At 35.1% G+C, this 23,496-nt stretch overlaps 1 protein-coding gene, 1 non-coding gene and 1 pseudogene across 2 annotated transcripts; 1 reads left to right on the top strand and 2 right to left on the bottom strand.

The window, feature by feature from the left end:
- Positions 1-3,609: 3,609 nt before the first annotated feature.
- Positions 3,610-5,811, bottom strand: LOC103440815 (reticulon-like protein B2). The gene is made up of 5 exons (XM_008379546.4): positions 5,473-5,811; positions 4,717-4,897; positions 4,464-4,605; positions 4,166-4,235; positions 3,610-4,071 (listed from the first exon to the last, which is right to left on the bottom strand). The coding sequence occupies exons 1-5, from the start codon at positions 5,687-5,689 to the stop codon at positions 3,905-3,907; spliced, it is 777 nt and encodes a 258-aa protein (XP_008377768.1). The 5' UTR covers positions 5,690-5,811; the 3' UTR covers positions 3,610-3,904.
- Positions 5,812-15,129: 9,318 nt separating this feature from the next.
- LOC139196872 (uncharacterized) lies at positions 15,130-17,234 on the top strand (annotated as a pseudogene).
- A 3,074-nt stretch (positions 17,235-20,308) lies between these two features.
- LOC114825682 (U2 spliceosomal RNA) lies at positions 20,309-20,499 on the bottom strand. Its single transcript, XR_003774516.1, has one exon. It is a non-coding gene; the product is annotated as a U2 spliceosomal RNA (small nuclear RNA).
- Between the last annotated feature and the right edge of the window lie 2,997 nt (positions 20,500-23,496).

The raw sequence follows: 23,496 nt of genomic DNA, 5'->3' as shown, positions 1-23,496 counted from the left end.
CTTAGAAGCTTGGAGATAAGTGGTTAGTGTAAGAGGAATAACAATAAGAGAGTCAACAGTGGAGGGAAGATGATGTTTAGTTGCAGTGAACACTTTGGGTTTGTGTATTCCAGCCTTAGCCTTTGTAACCATTGGATGATTATTAACTGGAATAGAAACTGATGTAACATCTTCGGTGGGTTGAGTAATTGGTGCCAGAAAAGGAGAACTAGCAATAGTATGAAAGACTTCAATGGGAGATGCAGTAAGTAAATCTAATGCATCGGGTAAATGTGATGCAGAAGGAAGTGGTATGGTGAATGAAATAAAATAAGTTGAATTGGTAATGGGTGGTATTGGGGAAGTGGTATGTGAAAAATTAATTTGCTTGAAAGGGAATGAGGCTTCATCAAATCCAACATGTCTTGAAATGTATAACTTGTTGGTAACTAGATTTAGACATATGTAGCTACTGTGGTTTAAGCTATATCCCAAAAATACACATAACTTTCTCTTTGTGTCTAGTTTGTTAAAACTATATGGTTGTAATCAAGGATAACAAGCACAACCAAAGGTTTTCAAAGTGTGATACTTAGGTGCAGCTTTGAACAATAACTTATAAGGACAAAGAGAAAACTGAGATGACAGCTTTTTGATGAGATACACTGAAGTTTGAAAGGCTTCTACCTAAAACTTAAAAGGCAAACCACTGTGAGATAACAGAGTCCTAACCATTTCAACCACATGTCTGTGTTTCCTTTCTACACACCCATTCTACTCAGGAGTGTGAGGGCAACTTAATTGATGTGTTATACCTTGATCATTAAGGAAATTTCGTAAAACGGAACTTAGAAACTCACCCCCTAAATCAGATCTCAAGCACTAAATCTTACCATCAAACCAATTATGAACTTTCTGAACAAAATTCTTAAGAACAAAACAGACATAAGATTTTAAGTACAAGGGATATAACCAACTATATTTGGTGAAATCATCAACTAGGAAGAGATGGTACTTATATCCAGTACATGAAGAAATGGGGGAATAACCCCATACATCATCATGAATGAGATGAAATGACATAGTGAAGGTACAAAGAAAAACAGAAAATGGAAGTCTAGAGGCCTTCCCCAATTGACAATCAGAACAAAAGGATTGTTTGTGTACTGAACCAACAACAGGTAGGTTACTTTTATTGACAGCCTTATTTAAAACTACACTAGAAGGATGTTCGTGCCTTCTGTGCCATATATGGACGTCTACTTTAGCTATCATGAGTGCATGAGGAGAAATGGCGATACCAAATACGCCATTAGATGCATTCAAATAGAAAGGATATAGACCTCCTTCACTGAGCCTTGGAAAAGTATCCTCCCAGTTATTGGGTCAATGACAAAGAATCCAAACAGATCAAATGTCAAAGAACACCAATTATCATGAACAAATATATATACTGATACTAAGTAATGAGATGCCTTAGGAACTAAAAGCACATCATTTAGTTTAAACACAACTTTAGCAGTTTGAATAAATGCAGATCTAGTGTGAGAAATGTAGAGACTTATACCATTACCAACGAATAGTTGTTCAGTACTAGTGTATGGAATTGATGAGTTGAGAGATGCTGGATAAGGAGTGACATGACGTGAAACTCCACTATCAGTGATCCAGTAGCTTAGAGAAGATGAACCAATCATGGCAGACATGCCTACATGAGAATTGTTGTTGAATCCCTGAGATTGCTAAGACGCAAATTATGAGAGGCGACCACAAGAGAAGACAAGATAACCATGTTGATGACACCGTTGGCAAGGAATAGGGCATCCAAAGAAGAATGATGATTGACCAGCTTGATAGTTGTTAGGAGTATAACCAGAGAATGATGATTGATTCTGATTCAGAGCAGGTCCAAGAACACCACCAAAATTGTGATTTTGATTAGATCGATTGTGATTCTGAAACTTTCCTCAAAAAAATTGGAACCAGAAGGATTTTGATGTGTTGTATAAGCATGAAAAAGTGCTGAGGTGGAGGAGGAAGTAGATCGAGTCTTACGATTCTAGAGAGAATTTTCTTTGCTGAGGAGAAGACCGTGAAGTTCATCAACATTCACATGTTTAGAGCGCGTCTCAATTATTCATACTCATCAAGCATGCCAAAGAGAATGTAAGCAACAAGATCATTCTCAGAGATCGGCACATCAGCAACGGCTAGTTTATCCGAGATCTCTTTGAATGAATTGAGATAGTCGGTCATTGAAGAATCACATTTCTGGATAGTATGAATCTTGGATCGAAGGCTGTGGACATGAGTGTGTGAAGCACCAGTAAAACAATGCTCAAGTGATTGCTAAAGAGATCGTGAATCTTCCATCCTAATCGTCAACGGAAAAAGATCATCAAAAAGTGTAGAATTGATCTAAATTGTTAGAATCTGATCACGTTCACACCAGATCTCATAAGTTGGGTTGAGAATTCGAGAACCAAAAGAATCACGAACAAATTCCAGTGGACAAAGATCTTCGCCATTGAAAAGCCATAAAAGTTTGAATCGTTTCAGAACAAAAATGAACTAGCTACGCCTGGTAATGTAATTCTGACGATTGAGTTTAGTCGGAACCATTCCAATGACATTCTGAACTATAATTGATGCAATCAAAGTATTTGGAGGATAATACACTTTGCCATGATAATTAGGGCCATAAGAGGTTGCAGGAGAAAGAGAATCAGAGGAATTCATAGTTGTTGCCATTGAAGAAGCAGACAATTTGCAAAGAAGAAAACAACTGAGATAGGTAAGACCTGTTTGAAAGGTAAGAAAGGGCAAGAAAATGCATGCAAATGGAAGCAATGGATCAAAGTCGTTAGACAACAGCGGAGGATACCATGTTGAAGATTAGAGTTCTATAAAGAGATCAAGAATTTAGAGAGAATTTAGAGAGAGAAAGAATATAGAGAGAGATAGTGTTTGTTGAATAATGATTCTCATTAATTGTCTGAAAGAGTACAAAGTGTATGTATACATAAATACTCAATAATGCTGATTAAGCATTCTTACATAACTAACTCTAAGAAACCAAAACTTAACAATTAAACTAAGTATCTAGGTATTAATTTGATGCATTGTGCTCATGGTCAATAGGTGGTCCTTTAGTATCCTTAACATCTCTATCCTTCTAGAGAAAAGTGAAATTGTCGATGTAATGACAAGTCAACACAGCATATAGGAAGGAGAGGTCAAAAAGGGCAGAATGGAAGAGAATGGAAATTTGCTTATAGCGATTATTTACTTTAAACTAATTTAAACTGCAAAGAAGCGAAAGCATAACCTTTTGAGCAGCTTTATACAGATTCAATTCTACATAAGATGGCAATGTGTTTCTCCAGTACCAAAAAGAGAGGATTTTTATGAAGAGAGATTATATTCACACACTTCAAATTACTTTTCGCACATTCTTTTATTTAAATTTTTTTTTAATATTTTACACAACACTAACACTTGATAAACAAATATTAAAAAAATTATAAGGATGTGGGAAAAGTAATTTGAAGTGTGTGAATATAATCTCATTTTTATGAACAATCACCATATCATTCCATCCAACAACAGACATTAAGCAAAAGAAGAAACTGAAACCCAAATGTACAGAATAATCATTGATTTGAAGTTTGCTAGCGTGATCACCAGATCACACATATTAAAATCTCCATGAAAAATAAAACCAAAAATATCATATACGTAGCGAAAACAAGCACGTAAAACAAATTCACAAATTCATCCCCATTGTGAATCCAATGGACTCGCGAACAACACAAAAGGGAGAAGAGGATCCTAAGCAATCATGGATAAGATGTGCAAAACACCCTGGCAAAGCACAGCTACCAAAATCTGTCAGCTTAATAGAACCGGCTGCACGACATCCAATCTAAAACTTCTTGTCCTTCAATTGCCCCCTAGGAATTTTACTCATAACCTTCGCGTCAAATACTGCATACTGCTTCTTGATCTCAATCAGTGCCTTCTCCGCAACTGCATCCACCTGGTCGTCGTATTTCTCGTAGAATACAGGCAGCGTGAAGAGCAAAACCACCGCTGTGAAGAAAGAATCAACACCATGGTAAGAACGTGCGCAAAAAGAAATGGCAAATTGTAGTCATAACTAATATGTACAATGTAGTTTCCTTACCTATGTACACCAAGGTCAAGAAGTTGTACCACTTGCCCAAGATAGACACAACCCACAATCCAGCAATCACCTAATCGATCATAACACCATCCACAAATACGAAAAACATGAACAATCAAATCAGCACGATGATATCTAAAACATCCCTCTCATACGAATACAGATTCCAATTCATATATGCCACAGTTATTTACAATCAACTTGCAAATTGAGCAACAATTAAATCATCATCATGAATCGCAGAGTAACATGAACACCATCAATTAGAAAAGACAGAGCTAGAGCACAATAAACATACAGAGAGGAACTGCTTCAGATCCTTGCCAGAAGCAATCTCGCGCAGGATAACAAAAGCCCGATTGATCTCCAATGTGATTACAGACGCAATCTGTAGAACCAGCTTTTCTGGAATTTGAACTTGTGGAATGTGAGGTGGAGACCTGAATGTAACAAATTGGTGGCTAAGTGAATCATTCCAAGCATATAAAATCGAGATCATCACACCCGAACACAAACAAAACAAAAAACAAAAGAATCGAAGACATGCTTACTTGTTAATGAAGGTTGAAGCGTTGGACCATAAGAACAACGAAGCAATCCCAAGAATCAACAAGTGGGAGACCAGAGTCAGCAGGTGGTATTCAAACAATTCAAAGAAAACCCATATGATCGTTAAGGCGATAAGAACACCTGCCGACGCCTTCTTGTCCCTCCACAGGAAAACATCAGCCGCTGTGACATAATCATTCAATTTTTCGATCGCGGAAATACAAAAAAAACCACGTAATCAAAATGTCATTTTGCAAAATAGTTAACCCAACACAAGGTTCAGTAAAATAATTAGTTGGATTAGCAAAACTGGAAGATGAATGTCAATCAATTTTACATCAAACCAAAAACATAAATTGCATTTCTTGCAAATTTTCGATAAAATCCAAACCACGTAACCGAAATGCCATTATACAGAAAAGTTAACCCGACGCAAAACACGATTAGAAAGGTTCAGTTAAATAATTAGTGGGATTAGCAAAACTGGAAAAAGATTAAAAAAACGAATCAACACCATTACCAAAGTAACCCCAACTTAATTTATTCACAATAATCATAATTTAATAAAATAATCAAACAGAAAATCACCCCCGGAGCATTAACAGAAGCGAATTAAGAACATTACCAAAGAAAAGTCCAGTTTCAATTAAAAATCAAAATCTTAATTAGCAATTAATCAAATCTACAAGCTCCATTCACCAGATCTAGATGCATTAGCAGAAAGATCAGAAAGAAACGTTTCGATTCCCAAACGATACCTTTTCCGCCACCGAAGACGTGGTGCACGGGCTTCTCCCTCCCAAAGAGCCTGTTAACCTTGGACTTCAACGACGTTGAATGGCCACCGCCAATGCCCTTGTCGTGCACCGCCCCAGACGACGGCACCGCCGACGACGAATCGTGGCCGTGGATCTTGTCCGATATCCTGTCCATCGAAGACTCCGCCGCCTTGACTCCGTCCGTACGCTCCGCCATTGCAAAAATGCTGCCGTTTCACAATCCCCAAACAAAGAACCAAAAGAATACTATCCGTTTCTTTTTTAGCGTTTCTTAATTTCCTCTCACTCTCAGTCGCTCTCTTTCCCGCGTTTAAATAGGCGGGATATAAACCCCATACGCTAATTAATACGAGCCGCTAAAATTAACGGCCGTGAGATTCGACGACAATCTCCGTTGGTCCGGCCACGGGGGTTCTGCGTACGTGGCGGCAGGAGAGGCGTTGTCTCAAATCACACGTGTGACATTTTTGGACTTATGGCATGCCACCACGTATGGCGAACAATTGGCTCATCGAATTTTTTATTTTTTATTTTTTTTAAAGAACGATATTATTATTATATTTATCTACATTAAAATGAAGGGATAGGTTTAGGCTCACAATAAGTTAACAATAATGTGATTCAAATTCATCTAAAAACGATATTATTATGTTAAGATAGAAGGTGGGTTCAACCTCACAAGATGTTAGTAATAATATGGTTCAAATTCACCTTTACATAATATCAAATCTAAAACTTCTCACTCACAAATGAAGATAAATACAACTAGACCGTAATAGTACGTGGTCCTATGCGAAAAGCTTAGCTCTTAAGCAAATATTAAATTCAGTTTTTGTTTTTTTTTCTTTGGTCAAATTCAGTTTTTTTTAGTTGGAAAATTTAAGCTCCATGAATTGGGTTTTGCAGTAATTAGCATAATAAACCCAACACATTCCTAGTCATATTAGTACAAAACCCCTACCATGTTTGAACCGCTGGTTTAGGGCTGGTTTGGTATTGCTGTGCTTTGAAAAAAAGCTGCTGTGAGAATAAGCGGTTGTGCTGTGAGAATAAGCGGTTGTGAAATAAATCAGCAGAGTGTTTGGTAAACTTTTTTGTAAAAGTGCTTTTGAAAAAAAAAGTAGTCTGATAGTGGATCTTTTCATTAAAGGAGCACTGTAGTTCTGTGTGCTTTGAAAAAAAGCCAGTTTTCCAAAGCTACAAATTGCAGCTTCAGCTTTTTCCTTTGATTTCAGCTTATTCTCACAGCAGCTTCCAAAATAAGCCTTTTTTTTTTAAGTTTACCAAACACCAAAAACACTCCCAGCTTTTTTTCATAGGAGCTTTTTTTAAAATCACCTCAACCCCAAACTGGGGCTTAATCTGGGGGTGTCAAAACTCGAAACTTAGTAATTGGACATGGGGTTTAAAATCGCAATGTTTTTTTTGGTGTTTGTGAATGAAAATCAGGGATGTGTGCATGAAAATTTATGTGGTGTTATTGTTGTATATGTAGGTGCCCTGAAATTGTGTTTTTGTTTCATATATGTTCAATTTAAGAAATAATGATAGTACTTGTGTTTAGTTCTAGAAAGAGTCATGTTCAGTTTAAAAAATAGTAATAATACAGTGTTCAATATAAAAATAGTATATCCGAGAACCCTCTCATTGATGCATGCGCGCATTTTATCTTTTAACTATAGCTCAGTTCTTTTCAACTTTGGTTTTTGTTCCTTATCAATTATTCTTAGTATTATGTTTTCGTTTTGTAAATTTTCATTTCATATTGCCACTGTTTCGGTGGTCTCTTCTATGCAGCCCTTTACAGCATGAGTATGGAGTGCTTCCGTATCACAAATTGGATTGTTCATTGCTTCCTAATCTCTGTTTTCATTTTCAATTCCATTTGAATTCACCATTTTTTTCGAATTACCATATTAGGAGTCTTCGAGGATGAAGGAATTTGGGGCTATTGGGATATAGGCATCCGCAGCATGAGCATTCGCAGCATTGGGGGTACTGCTAGGTACATGCACTTATTCATAACATTTCTTAGAGTAAGTCCACATCAGATGCCACCTAAGGTGGTATAGAAATGTGGTATAAAAATATGGTATGAATAGCATTACTCCATTTCTTAACAAATTTCTCCAATATGTATTACAGTTTCCCTTAATTCCTTCATACATTTTATAGTTCTAATCAATCTTTTTTGACCTTTAACATTCCCCTATACAACTGTTAATAAGTAAGTTCCATGTCTGCAAACCAAAACGAACACATTTTTTACTTGGTATCTATATATTTTGAAATTTCTCCAGCAATCTGGCATGATCTATCAAATATATTAGTTATTAGATATGTATATATGCAGGTGAACCCCTTTGTGTTCGTATGCATAATTTTAAAAAATTATTTATATTGCTCTGTGAAAATTGCATATTTTTTTATTATTGCACCTTTGAATACGAGGTCAGTGCTTGGAAACAAAAATGGCAAAGCAAATTAAAGAAAAAACTTAAACAAGATTAATGATTGACAGCTCAATGGAGCATTTTAGGTACTTCATAGTAAAACCTGTGTAGGAAATGTGGACAAATCGCCCCGAATTATGGAGGACCTGGAGTTCTCTGCAATTATTTGGCTTTAAGAGAATTTCATGATTTTGAATATTAAAATAAAAGTTATTTTCTTGGAATGGTGATTTATGGTTTTTAGTTTGGAATTAGCATTTGTTGTTTGGACACATGTACTGTTTTTGTTCTAGGTAGTGTAAAATCACTTCAAGAAGGATAAAGATGGCTACTGGAAGTGGTTCGCTGGGAACCTGGTATCAGGTGGAGCAGCTGGTGCTTCATCTCTTATTTTTGTATATTCTCAGGACTATGCAAGAACACATTTGGCAAATGATGTCAAGGCTGTCAAGAAGGGTGGTTGAAAGGCAATTTAATGGTTTGTTTGTGTTGGAATTATCGTGTATCGTCGGCTTTACTTTGGAATGTACGATTCTCTGAACATGTGGTTCTAACTAGTGGTTGTAGGATAGTTTCTTTGCTAGCTTCTTGTTTTCTTGTTGGCATGGAGAATTACAATTGGTGTTAGATTAGCTTCTTACCCCATTGACACAGTGCGTAGAAGGATGATGATGAACTCAGCAGAAGCAGTTAAATACAACAGCTCTTTGGATGCATTTAAGCAAATTATAAAAAAAACGAGAATGTATGTTTAAGGGTGTTGGAGCAAACATATTGCGTGCTGTTGCAGGTGCCAATGTGCTTGTTGGCTATGACAAGCTGCAAGTCATACTTCTTGGCAGGAAATGTGGGTCTGGTGACGGTGGTTAATGATGTTATGTTGACGAAATCATTAGTTATTGTGTAAGCACCGACTCTGGTGGAAAATTTTAGATGAACGGAAGTGCTCTTTATGTTTCCAAATGTTAGTGGATCTGTTATTAGAGAGTCATAGTTACAGGGATGAAGAAATTTGAGTTTTGGGTGCTTGTTATCTGGTTGTGCTTTGAAAGGAAGAGCTTTTACGATTTTTAAATGTTCCTTTGTTGAGAGAAAAATACTCCTAGTGTAGACGGATATTGCTACGATCACTATTTATAAAACTGAACCAAAATAAACTACAATATTTATCGAATTATAGCAAAATAACTCACACTATTTCTAGAACTATGGCAAAATAATCCACACTATTTATGAAACTAAACTAATATAAGTTATAACACACTATTTCTAGAAGGGTAAATCATCAAAATGGTCCCTGAGATTTGTATAATTCATCGCTTTAGTCCCTGAGATTCCAAATCGATAAAAGTGATCCCTGAGATTGTCCACCATCCATCATTTTGGTTCTTCTGTTAAAAACTCCGTTAAGTGTCCTGAAGCTCTTGACCGGAAGTTTGGGCAATTTTTAAAGCTTCGTAACTCAATCGTTTCTTAACCAAATTTGACCCATAATATATCAAATGAAGATAGGAAAGTGTAGAATAAAATTATACCTATTTCGAAGCCCAATGGTTGCCGGAAAATAGCCTCAAAGTTGACTGGTCCGAGTGAAAACTTGAAATCTCGCTGGAAACTGGGTAAACTTTAAATGCTCATAACTTCTTCAAAACTCAACGAAATCAAGTGATTCAAAAACAAAAATCATACTTCTCGATGAGATAAAGAGAATGGTACCTTTTTGAAGGTTAACTCGCCGTGGCTGTCTAGGTCTCAAGTTAGCCACTTTCGAGCCTTTTTCCGGCCAAATCACAACGAGTTAGCCGTTGAAAAAGGTACCATTCTCTTTGTCTCATCGAGAAGTATGATTTTCATTTTTTGAATCACTTGATTTCGTTGAGTATTGAAGAAGTTATGAACGTTTAAAGTTTACCTAGTTTTTGGCGAGTTTTTAAGTTTTCACTTGGACCAGTCAACTTTGGGGCTATTTTTCGACCATCTTTGGCAACCATTGGGCTTTTAAATAGGTATAATATTATTCTACACTTTCCTATCTTCATTTTGATATATTATGGGTCGAATTTGGTTAAGAAACGATTGAGTTACGAAGCTTTGAAAATTGCCCAAACTTTCGGCCAAGAGCTCCGGGACACTTAACGGAATTTTTAACAGAAGAACCAAAATGATGGATGGTGGACAATGTCAGGGACCACTTTTATCGATTTGGAATCTCAAGGACCAAAGTGATGAGTTATGCAAATCTCAATGACCATTTTGGCGATTTACCCTTTCTGGAACTATAGCAAAATAACCCACACTATTTATAAAACTGAACCGAAATAACCCACACAATTTCTGGAACTATAAATAACCTAAAATTTCCTAATTGTAGGTTTTTCTATGTTTTTCAAATTGAACCAAAATAGTATTTCTGGAAAGAAACAAAATAAGTACTAAATATGAAATTATAGCAAAATAATCAACACTATTTTCGAAACTAAACAAAAGTAACCTACATTATTTTCAGTACAACAAAATTAACCACATTATTTTGAAAAATGAATCAAAATAACTTACACTATTTCTGGAACTACAACAAAATAACTAACACTATTTTTGAAACTTTGCAACTCACATTATTTATGAAACTTTGCAAAATTACACATTGTTCATAAAAACTAAACTAAAACAGTTTATGGAAGGGAACAAAATAAACACTATTTATAGAACTACAGCAAAATAACCCACATTATTTCTAAAACTAAACAAAAATAACCCACTATTTTATGAACTATTTCTGAAACTATAACAAAATAACTCACACTATTTCTGAAACTAAACCAAAATAACTCACTATTTTTTGAACTATTTCTAAAACTACAGCAAAATAACTCATACTATTTCTAAAACTGAACCAAATAACCCACTATTTTTTAAATTACAACAAAATTACACACTATTTCCGAAAGCTGAACCAAAATAATTCACAGTATTTATGGAAGAGAACAAAATAAGTACTATTTATGGAATTACAGCAAAATAACTCACACTATGTCACATCCCCGCCCAAGCCCCTACCACATCTTGGGCTCGACTTCGGCGTAGTACGATATTGTCCACTTTAGGCCCCGACCATACCCTCACGGTTTTGTTTCTGGGAACTCACACGAGAACTTCCTAGTGGGTCACCCATCATGGGATTGCTCTTGCGCGAACTTGCTTAACTTCGGAGTTCCGATGGAACCAGAAGCCAGTGAGCTCCCAAAAAACCTCGTGCTAGGTAGAGATGGAAATATACATATAAGGCTTACAGGATCCACTCCCTTGAGCGATGTGGGATGTTACAATCCATCCCCCTTAGGAGCCCGACGTCCTCGTTGGCACACTTTCGGCCAAGGATTAGCCCGCACGGCAGAAATAACGCTGTGTTTCAAACCACTATGTATACCTACAAAGGTAACCACAAGTAACCTCGCCTGATGAAAAGTGACTATCTTCTCATAAGAATCTAGCTTAGCATGATTGTAGTGTAACCAATGCCAAGAATAACATCAAAATCCACTATATCGGAACCCGGAGCCAATGAGTTCTCAAAAGGCCTCGTGCTAGGTAAAGATGAGAATATACATATAAGGCTTATAGGATTCACTCTCCTGAACGGTGTGGGATGTTACACACTATTTCTGAAACATATTTAAAATAACTCACACTATTTCTACAACCACAACAAAGAGAGCACATTAAGTTTCAAAGTGAAGTTTATCAATGATTTTGTAGTTATATTTGTGTGAATTATCCTAATTTAAAAGTGAATTATCTCATAGATTATGTAAGTTTTTTTTATAATTTTTTTTGTTGTATTTTATATAGAGAGGGCTTCAGAGTGAATTACAAAAAGAACATCCTAAAACAAATATGTTGCTTGTGTAAGTCAATTTCAAATTCTCGAATTCTTAGATTGATAAATTTTGTTGATGCATAATAGATACTCTTATCGCTAGTTTATCACCAGACAAATTTTAAATGATGACCATGATTTGTTGGAGGAGTAACTAGGGTTGTAAATAGATAGGACAAAATCATTTCCTATTTTGTTCATTATTGTAAATAGAGTTGTAAGTAGATTTTGACATATGTGTAAATAGTATTGCATTCGTATATATTTTTAAAATCCACAGCATAGCGCGAATACCCCTTGCTAGTTAATAATTTAATTGGAGTTAGAGAGATTTTGAATACTTCAAATTTTTAGGCCACAAAAGAGTGAAAAAAATAATTATAAATTGCTAGGTCGAACACTTTACATTTCATTATTTCCTTTCAAACCACATCTTTCTGGCTCTTAGTTATGAAAGGCAAAGATGAAAAGTTGTACATAAACATAGTAGAATAGTATTATACTGCATACATGCATAATATGCTATTCATATCATGTTTTTGTATCATATTTTCATACCATCTTAGGTGGTATTTAATGTGAACAATCACATCATTTGAATTAATCATATTTTTAAATTTAGTTCATTATTTAATAAACTAATAATTAAGAAAAACTAGTTAATTAAATGATGATTGTGGTATACGATGAGTTTTTCTCTTTCCTTTCTTTGGGTTTTGCATATTTTTCAAAGGATGTGGTTGTCCACATCAAATGCCACCTAAAATGGTATAAAAATATAATATAAAAATATAGTATGAATAGTATTAAATACCAACTTCGAAAATGCCGGCGCACACACACATCCACAAAACAACAAAAATAAAATAATAAAAATAAGGGTGTGCTATCCACACATCATTTTTTACTTCTCACACATTCCTTGTTAATTTCTATCCGTTAATCTTTTTCATTTCATCTGATCTGACGGTCGAAAATTAAAAGGATGTGTGAGAAAAAAAAAAAAGATGTGTGAATATCACACCTCTAAAAGTAAAGTAAGTACCTGACAGCAATGTTCTAAAAAACGTCCTAGGCGGTGCCTAGGCGCTGGGCGGGTACCATCCGAGGCATTTTCTTGCAAATCAGCTTGAAAAATCAGCCAAGCTCTAGGTGGCGCCTAGGCTGTGCTAGGCGGCTGGGCGGCTAGGCGGAGTTGGGCGGTTTTTTTTTTTTTTTCGTAACTTCTAATTCAGAATTTCATATTTTATTCTATCCCGTGCCTTACAAGTACCCTAATTTCAGAAACAAGGACTTCGTCGTTCATCCACTTCGTCTCTTCTTCCTCATCTGCACAGATTGCACTGACTGCGCTCACTTAACCTACGTCGCGCGACTTCGAGAGGTTTTCCGGGTCATCGACTCATCGTTATCGATCGTCTTTCCCAGTCCCAGTTTCCACAGTCTCTACTCCAGTCCAGACTCTTCATTCTCTCGACATGCACTTGTATTGCATCTCGATTCTCCAATCTCCATAGCTTGACCGTGACCTACGAGCCTGCGACTTCGAGGAGCTCGTCGATTACGAAGAAAAGGAGAAGCCCCCTGACTCTGCAGTTTGCACTCTGCAGCTAAAGTCAACAGCGAAGGCTGTGAAGCCCCCAAAAAGTGAGTTTTTGTTCTACAGATTTGTAAATGTTCAATGTTGAATTTGTTAAGGTATTAGAAAAATTACAAAGTTTTGGATTTGAAACCAATTGGATTAAGGGGAATCTGACAATTTGTTATTTGTCTACTGATAATTTTGATAGTATTTTCGTGCTGGTTAGTATGTATGATGAACTAGACCATATTGGTTGTTTGCTAGATCCAGATGCACATCTTAGCCTAATTGTCTATCAATTATATATAGATGCATATATCATATTCATATGACATCGGGGACCCAAACTGCATATAAACAAGAACATCGTCTATCACAATTTCCTGGCATTAGCTGAACTTTGATCATTTAGCAATGAGTGGCACCTAAAACTGCATGATCATCAATGCTACTTAATGTGTTTGGTATCTGTAAAAGAAAATGAGAAGTTGGTCATTTTATTTTATTTTGAAAAGAAATCTTGTTTTGGATATAAAGATTGGAGTTTCACTTTTCTTAGTTCATGTACTTGTGAGCTTGTCTTTTCACATCTGGATGCACATAAAAATTTCAATTAATTAGATTTATTCTGCAGGAGCAATTACCTAATGATCTGGAGCGAGTCAATAATCTATTTCAAAAAGCATTGGAAAGTGGAATGAATATAGTATATAGGTACAATTGCTAGCTGCCAATTTCAATTCTTGGTTCTCTCTTCCCAAATTAAGAGCCAGACATCCTTTTTACTTATAATTTTCTTAGGACAAAGCAATAAACTTCCTTCTTTTGTTTACAGCGCAGATCAATCAGTTGAGAAGAAATTTGTTTATCAATTTTGTCCAGGAAATACATTGCCATTGTTTTGGTTGACCAGTATAAATTGATGTTTAAATTTCTCGCTTACCCTTCTTTCTTTCTTCCCCCTTGATTGAGAAATGTCCTTTACTGCTTGCATTAATATATGACATACATGATCAATTGTAAATAGTAAATATTGGGCTAATGGTAAATATTTCTGTCAAAAATGTCACAGTAGGTCTTGGCTAGACGATGTTTTTGTCTCAGACATTTGTGGAAGCAACTCTGGGATTCCATATAACTTGTTTAATTTAAGTCCCACTCTTTGTATTTTGCAAGTTAGCAGATTTAAGTCCCACTTGTTTAATTTATGCTATCAAAGTGTGTTTGTGCTTTTTTTTTTTTTGGCCATAGATTTTGCCTTTTGACAAGCTGACCAAAATAGAAAAACAAAACAATCTGAGTTGGCTTATAAGTTAAAATACTATAATAGTTTTTTGTGGGAGATTAAGACCTAAAAGTTTGTAATGTTTATTTTATATGAATTTTAGGATTGTTTCTTCTTTTTTGTGATGACTGGTACTTCATCTTCTGGAGCATCTACTGCAATGTCGTCCTCCTCCTAATCTGAAAATGTGTTGAAGCGTAGCTCGGAAGATGTGGGATAGGAATATGGGATCTTGGCAAATCCTACAAACTCAGATAAGGTGAAATGTAAGTTGTGTAACAAAATTATTAGTGGTGGAGTACATAGATTAAAACAACATGTAGCCAACATAAGAGGAAATGTAGCGGCATGCACAAAGTCTTCGGATGAAGATAAAGCCAAATGTCGAGCCGCATTAGAAGAAGCAAAAAATAAGATGAAACAAAGGGATAAACACATTATGGAAGTGAGGGAAGGGGTGCAACTTCAACAAATTCAAGAAGGAGAAGAAGACATTGAAGTGATTGGGTCAAGGAAAAGGCCTCGCACTCTTGGACCTATGGATAGGTTTGCATCCTCCATCAATCCCGATTCTTCAAATGAGGGAAGTAAGAAGACTCGGCAACAAAACATCCATGATGCAATTTGGAAGGAAAGAGCACATCAAGTGGATCAATATGTGGCTCGATGGGTGTATGAAGCTGGTATTCCTTTCCATGCTATTGATAATGATAGCTTTAAGCGTGTGATGGAAGCGGTTGGTCAATTTGGCCCGGGTTACTTACCTCCAAGCCAATACGAATTAAGGGAGCCATTATTGAAAGAAAAGGTAGAAAGGGTAAAAAAGTCACTCAAGAAACATGAACAAGAGTGGGCTTTGAATGGTTGCTCAATTATGACCGATGCTTGGAGTGACCGAAAAAGAAGAAGCATAATGAATTTATAATGAATTTATGTGTCAATTGCAAGGAAGGCACCATATTTCTTTCTTCTAAGGAATGCTCTAGTGAAGCACACACTGGGGAATATATTTTTGAATATGTTGACAAGTGTGTTGAAGAAATTGGGCCTCAAAATGTGATTCAAGTGGTAACCGATAATGCTTCTAACAATATGGCGGCGGCAAACATGATGAAGAAAAAGAGGCCGAATATGTTTTGGACATCATGTGCCCCTCATACTTTGAATCTCATGCTTCAAGGGATTGGTAATCTCCCTAGGTTCAAAGGAGTTATTGACAAGGCAAAGGCTTTCACCATCTTCATTTATGCACATCATAAAACTTTGGCATTAATGAGGAAGCGTACCAAGAAAAGAGACATAATAAGGCCTGGAGTCACTAGATTTGCAACTTCTTTCCTCACATTGCAAAGCTTAATGGATAAGAAAAAAGACTTGAAGGTTATGGTTGCTAGTGATGAATGAGAACAATGCAAACATGTCAAGACTACAAAGGGGAAAACGGCATATGCTACCATAGTGCATACACATTTTTGGAGTGGGGTCTCGCTTTGCTTGAAAGTGTTTGAACCTTTATTCAAGCTACTTCGAATTGTGGATGGGGATAAGAAGCCATCAATGGGGTTTTTGTATAGAGAGCTACAAAAAGCAAAGATGGAGATTAAAGAGACATTCAAGAACAATGAGGCCAACTATCAACCAATTCTTCAGATTATTGATGAAAAAGCTCGTGAGCGGCTTGATAGTCCATTGCATTTGGCGGGCTACCTCTTGAACCCTTATTATTTCTTCAAGGATCAAAGCATACAACATGATCCAATTGTCATGGAGGGGATTTTTACTTGTGTTGAGAAGTTCTTCCCCAATAACTATGAGCTTCAAAACCAAGTGGTAAATGTTGAGATGCACAAGTATAGAGTAAAAGAAGGTGGATTTGGAAGACATTTGGCCGAACTTGGATGCGTTGAGAATGATGAAAACTATAATCCGGGTATGAATATTATTCACATATGCTTATATTTTATTTATTAAATTTGAGTTTACTACTTATTTTTCATTACTAATTGTGTGCTTTTTTTTTCATTAGCTGCATGGTGGTATAATTATGGAAATGATGTGCCTAATTTGCAAAGGATGGCTATAAAGATACTCTCATTGACTACAAGTTCATCCGGTTGTGAAAGAAATTGGAGTTCTTGTGAAGGTATACATACAAAGAAAAGGAATAGACTAGATACAACAAGGTTAAATAATTTAGTCTATGTCCAATTTAATGCAAGGATTATGAACAAGAAGAAAAGAGAAAAGGAGAAGAAAGTGGACATACTACTTGCAAGTGAAGCTAGTATGGCTCAAGGATGGATTGTGGAGGGTGGTGATGAAGAACTTGAGTTTGGCTCAGGAATTGGAGAGACATCGGAGGTAGGTAGTTCCTTAGAGCCTAGGGGGAGTTCTAAAAATGTTGAAGTAAAAGAACTTCATGAAGAAGATTTTATATCGGATGAGGACACGGAAGAAGAAGAAGGAGATGATGAAGAAATTGAGTTCGAGTCCGACACGGAGAGGGTCTTGGAGGGATATGGTGAAGAAGAGTTTGATGCCTAGTAACTTTCGTAGCTCGATTTTCTTTTCTATCAGTGTCTGCATGTGTAGCATTCGAACATTTGACTCATTGTTGTTAATTTTATCCTATGAAAACTTGTTCTGAAGTATACCATATTATTATGATTTGCAGATGTGAACTTGTTTTTTAGAACTGCTTTGTTCCAGAAGAAAATGTTCTCGGGCAGGAAGGAAAAGGTGTAGTGATTCTTTTATTACAACTTTGTTATTGGAAGGAAAAAGATCATTTGGATTGGTTGCATGTTAAAATTCGCAGCAAGAATTGATATGTTAGTTATAATCTGATTGCTCATCTGTTATTTGGCTTCTGAGCTGCTGTTTAGTATTAGGGTGATCAAAATTTACCATTAGCGAAGACTTTCACCATGGGACTTATTCTTGTATTGCTGGAACTGCTCAACCAGACTTGTTCCGGTAATATATGATGCCAACAGTTTTGTTGCGCCACTGGCCTCCCAAATTATCACCTAAAGAAAATAGATGACTTTTTGAATTACTTCATTTGTTGAAAGAAATATTTCTTTTGTACATTTTCTACCTGTTTTGTAAGAGTCACTATGCACTTATTCACAGGATATACAAAAAATTTACCTAAATCCGCTTAGGCCGCCTGGGCGCTAGGCACTAGCCCGCCGCCCAACTAGTGCCTAGCGTTTTTTAGAACCTTGCCTGACAGTGGTGGGTGCGGAAAACGAGGCAATACCAAAGCCCCATACATGACAAAAAATGCAAAGACAATAAACGGGCTTCTTTAGGTTCTGTCAGGGGTACGTTTGAAAAACATATTTACTATTTGTTGAGCTTTTACTTCAGTTCGTAAGTTTTTATGATTGTGGAGTCTGATATATGAATAGTTTTATGTCATTATAATTAAATTTTAAATCATTTTAATTAAATAATAGTTTATTGTGATTTTTGATTAAATTAAAATTTGTTCAAATCCTTTTCATTAACGCTCATAATTTAATAAAATATCCCTAGTGAGGGGACGTGTTGGTAATTCCACTTGGAACCATGGTTGATATAATATTAGATGGACGAATCTGAATATTCTATTTTTTGTGCTGATGGATCTGAGCTGTCCATGTCAGCCGAGCATCACACGTGGATGTCAGATGTGTGCATGAAATCTCATTCAGGTTATTGGTTTTTTTATTTTGGGAAATTGCGATTATGAATGAAAATATATTTTAATAAAGAGATTCAAATTTAGTGGTATTCATTTTCATTTGCAAGTCAGAAATTTTTTATACTCAAATCTCGCTTATAACGAGTTTGATACTAAATTATTAAGATAAACTTTTGTGATTTGTGTAGCTTAGCGTGAGTCCTTCATTCTTTTATATTTAATGTAAATACATCCTTTTATATTTAGTGTAAATATATCGTTGCATTCTACAAAAAATAATAACAAGAATGTTCTCTTGTCGTGCAATTTTGTTTCATAATTTCAGCCGTTTATGTTTTTTTTACCTATTTTAATATCTGTGATGAATCAACAAATTTTTTTTTTTTTAGAGTAATTGTATCACACTACCTCTGCTTTGCTCCAATCAAAAGGCATGAATAAAGAGGACAAGAACATATAAACTACAGGAAGCATTTGACGGAAGGAATCTCATTTTTTTTATTCTATGAAAATGAGAATTAGTTGTAAGGCCCATATCATATTGAACTTTAACTATTTAAACTGTTTAATTTTTTAAGTTGTACTTCATAGATCATCATCTTAAAATATTAGCCAAATCGAAAATATTTGAGGCATTTAATTGAGTTCAAAGAAATTGACAAAATAGATAAGCAAATGGTTTCAGACTAAATTGAACTTTTGTAAGGATGATCTATTAATCGAGACTTACAAAATAAATAGTTCAGATCGTTGAAATTTGATGCGAAGTAAGACCCATAACTAATCCCCTGTTTTTTTCTTTCAAAAAATAGGAATCCACTCCCTTATAAGATAAAGAGAAATAAAGAACTAAGAAACCATATAAGATAAAGAAGGCAACTTCAAAGAAACCATGACATTCACATGGAGTACTTGGAATTTGGGCTAGGGGTTTTGGGCCTTAAGATCCATGATGATGGTGTTATCCCATCTTCGAACCAGTTGAGACGGTTTGGTGGGGGCCGCTTTCTTAGCCCCATCTAAGTTAGTCGTGTCACTACTCTGGGGGCCCCTTAAGATCTGTACCCAAACACCTGCCGTGGCAATTAATCAAAATCACAAGTGGAAAGTAGGAAAAGCTTCTTCACCACCATTCACCTTTAAATTTTTTATTAAAGAAAATTAATGAAAAAGATTTGAAAATTTTAAATTTTAATAAAAAAGATAAAAATATGTTAGGAGTGAATAGTACTATGAGTGATTTTTTAAAGTAAAAATGTCATCTTCGTTAAAAATGAATTGTATCGGAAGTGTTTCGTTAAAACTTTATTTTTATTATTGATTGTAGGTCATATATATATATATATATATATATATATATATATATATATATATACAGAGAGCTTAAGGGAAGGGATCTCCATTTTTTGAAAAAAATGGGGATTAGGTGTGGGGCCCACTTCACATCTAATTTCAACGATCCGAATTGTCTATTTTGTTAGTCTCGATTCATAGATCCTTGCAAAATATTAGCTAAATTGGAAATGTTTAAGACATCTAATTGGGTTCAAGGAAATGAACGAATACTTTGTTATATAAGAAAATATGAAATTTGATATTGATAATTAAATAGGCAAATGGTTTCGGATTGAATTGAATTTTTGCAAGGATGATCTATGAATCGAGACTAACAAAATAGACGGTTCGGATCGTTGAAATTTGATGTGAAGTGGGCCCCACACCTAATCCCCATTTTTTTCAAAAAATGGGAATCCCTTTCCTTAAGCTCTCTGTATATATATAAGGAACAATTATTAGCATTTCAAAAAATTTATTTGGCACTCCTCACAAGTGTATTTTTCTTTCTAAATATAAAAAGTTTGGAGTGCCAAATAAGATTTTTAGAATACTAATAACAATCTCCTATATATATACATACAAGTATATTGGTGGGTTCGTGGGACAGGAGCAGTAGTTCAACGCTTAAGTTACACGCGATAGTGTTAATAGCAAACTATTGTAAGTGAGCCCTCTTCTTAAAAAATTTAATTTAAATTGTGTGAAATATTGGTCTACATTCTTATATTAAACTAATAAGAACTGATACTACGTTTGATCTTAACCAAAATGCTGAAAAATGTAAATATCACAACTACGAAGTGTTCTGATCTTTCTCCGACAAACTGACTCTAACCTCATGTGTGTTCAATCATCTCAAATGACAAAAGGTTTTTAGAAAAGAGAGCGAAAATTGTTGAGACGAAACAATAAAATTTTCGCAGACAGGATTAAAGACGCTTACACAAGTCTTCTGTTGTCATTTTTGTTTTTACTCCGTGAGTGAATTCACTATTCAACTGCACATCTGTTAATGTTGAATTTATTTTTTAAAGAAAACTAATGAAAATAATTTAAAATTTTTAAATTTTAATTAAAGTGATAAACATGTATTGTAATGAATAGTATCAGAGTGACTTTTAAGAATAAAAACAGTACATGTAGTATTTTCGTTAAAACTTCTTATTTTTTTATTTTCATGCTTGAGTTGTGGATAGATGGATTTGGACTGTCTTTTGGCTTTATCTTACGATATGTAAATAAACACCATGCATGCATCTTCATCTTCTTGGACTCAAGTCTTTTAACGAGTCGAGAATCTGTATTGTATGTATTGTATATACGTAGTTCAACACAGAGTTTACCTTTCCATTTGAGATCGAGACAATCATATTTAATCGATGGCTCCCTAACATACATCAATTTATATGCATGAGTACAAAATCACCCATAAAGTAGTACATTAACCGTAATACAATAATCCACATATCGTAGCTTAAATCACAAATCAAGTCCTCGTTTCAGAAAGATAAAAAGGAAAAGGGGAAGGGGAGAGAGAGACAAGGAAAGCAATGGTGGGGGGCAGTCTTTATCTTCAAACAAAGCGGCTCAAAAAATGCCAAAGTTGGGATTACAATCGATGATTTTCTTATTGCGGCCACACTTTATGTGGGGATTGTGTTGAACACTCAAAACCTAGTGTCGCATGCTATAAACAGGACAGTATCTATCTGAATCAATGACCCTTTTTAGCATCCACATCAAATGAGATCATGTAATCATTTAAACAGTACTGTTTTGCAACGAATTCTACAAAATAATTTAACTAAATCCTTAGTTTTTCGGTTTTATACAATTGTATTCAAATAAATAGACGTATTTTTAATGATCATTGCTGAAGTGTGGGTGTAGCTGTCTCGTATAATCCTGCAAGATATGTACATCATTGTTGTCGGGGGTCATCGTGCAACACACCAATGATTCGAGAGAAATGATAAAAGGATTTTTTTAAAGTGGGAATTTATATGGAGTATGTTACCTTACAATTTAATATTAATGTCCATACCAATATTATAAATATTGTATTAAAAACATAAAATAATAAGAAATTTATAAAGAGTCTCATTTTTAGCAGAGCCTCTTTAACTTTTCTCATGATTCATATCGTCTACTTTGTAATAAATCATACAAAATATTAGCTAGTGGCTAATCATTTTTCCTATGATTATGATCAAACAAAAATTAAACGATATTTGACTTCGACTGTTTCTTTACCCTACTAATTGAAGACATGAAAAGTAAATGGTTGAGATTATTGACTTCAGTTAGTATTTGTGCCGATTCACTTATCGTTTGGCTTTGCTTTTTTGCGAATTTGCCTCGGCCTTTATCTTTTGTTATTGCTTTCGAATTCGGATCCTCGCCGAATCCTCTTTGTGAGGATTTCGGGGATCCGTGAATCATATTTGTTCATCATATATCGTGTGATTAGAAATCATTTTAAATATTTTTATTTAAAATTAAATACAAACAATACTTGACAAAAACTGATCGCACGATGTGCAATAAATGGACACGATGTATGAATCCCCATGATCCTCACCAACAGGATCCGAAGAGGATCTTGTTGGATTGCTTTAAAGTCCCCTTCCTCTCATGTGACAAATGGCAAAAGAAAAACACGTAATATACATGAATAATATTTGGCTACTCAAATGATGAGTAGGAATTCCTACTTAAAATTTCTCGTTGCTGATTCATAGAACTTTGTGTTTATGATCAAAACCGTTCATATTATAAATCACACTTTAAAAACATCACCTCTGTAAAAAATCAATTAAAATTAAGATCGTTTAGTCATCGAATAGTATAAAAATAAATGAACGGAATTAGTAAAAGCATTACGAGCCATCTATACATTTACTACAATAGATTAACTAAACAACCTTAGTTTTAATTCATTTTTTGCAGAGGTGATCTTTCCAGTGTGATTTATAATATGAACAATTTTGATCATGAGCAAAAAGCCCTAAAAGAGTTGAGTAAGAATTCCTACTCATTTTTTAGTAACAAATGTTTTGTAGCAACAAGCCTACAAGTACGTATAAACGTCATCTTTTAGAAAATATTTCTCCCCAATATTTTAATACCAAAGAGAATTGTGAATGTGCCTTGTAGATACATATAATGGGACCTGAATCCTCTTCGAGGCAAACCCTTGGGATCCTGCTGAGCGACAAACGCGGGCCGTTGGATTTTGATCCAACGGCTACAAACAAAGGGTCCCTCTTAAAGTTATAATAATTGTAGCCATTGGATCGAAATCCAATGGCCCGTATTTGTCGCTCAGCAGGATCCCGAGGGTTTGCCTTGGAGAGGATCCAGTTCTGATATAATGAAGCCCGAATTTATTTCGTTGTTCAACAATGTTATGACAACTAAAATTGAACCAAATAACACAAAAAGAGAGATAAAGGTGTTCAATTACATATGTCTAAAAACAAATTAAACTACAAGAATTGTGTCTAAACTTTTTGTACTTTCAGTGAGAAGAAAAAATGATGGTGGAAAGAATAATATTCTTAAAGGTCTATTTGGTATTCAACTTGAATACAACTTTTCAAACTCAAAAATACTTTTTGAGTTTTGGGCCTTTAATTCTTGTTTGGTTGCACTATTTTAAAAAACTGAACTGAAGACTACTTAAAAATATAGATCATTTGTTAAAACACAAAAAATTATTATGGCTTATTGTATCTTACTGGGAGAGAGAGAGAGAGTAGAGAGATGTGTTTGTAG

The sequence above is a fragment of the Malus domestica genome, chromosome 06 (assembly GCF_042453785.1).
Source record: "Malus domestica chromosome 06, GDT2T_hap1".
In the NCBI taxonomy this organism is placed as follows: domain Eukaryota; kingdom Viridiplantae; phylum Streptophyta; class Magnoliopsida; order Rosales; family Rosaceae; genus Malus; species Malus domestica.
This window is presented reverse-complemented; position numbering and strand designations above follow the sequence as displayed.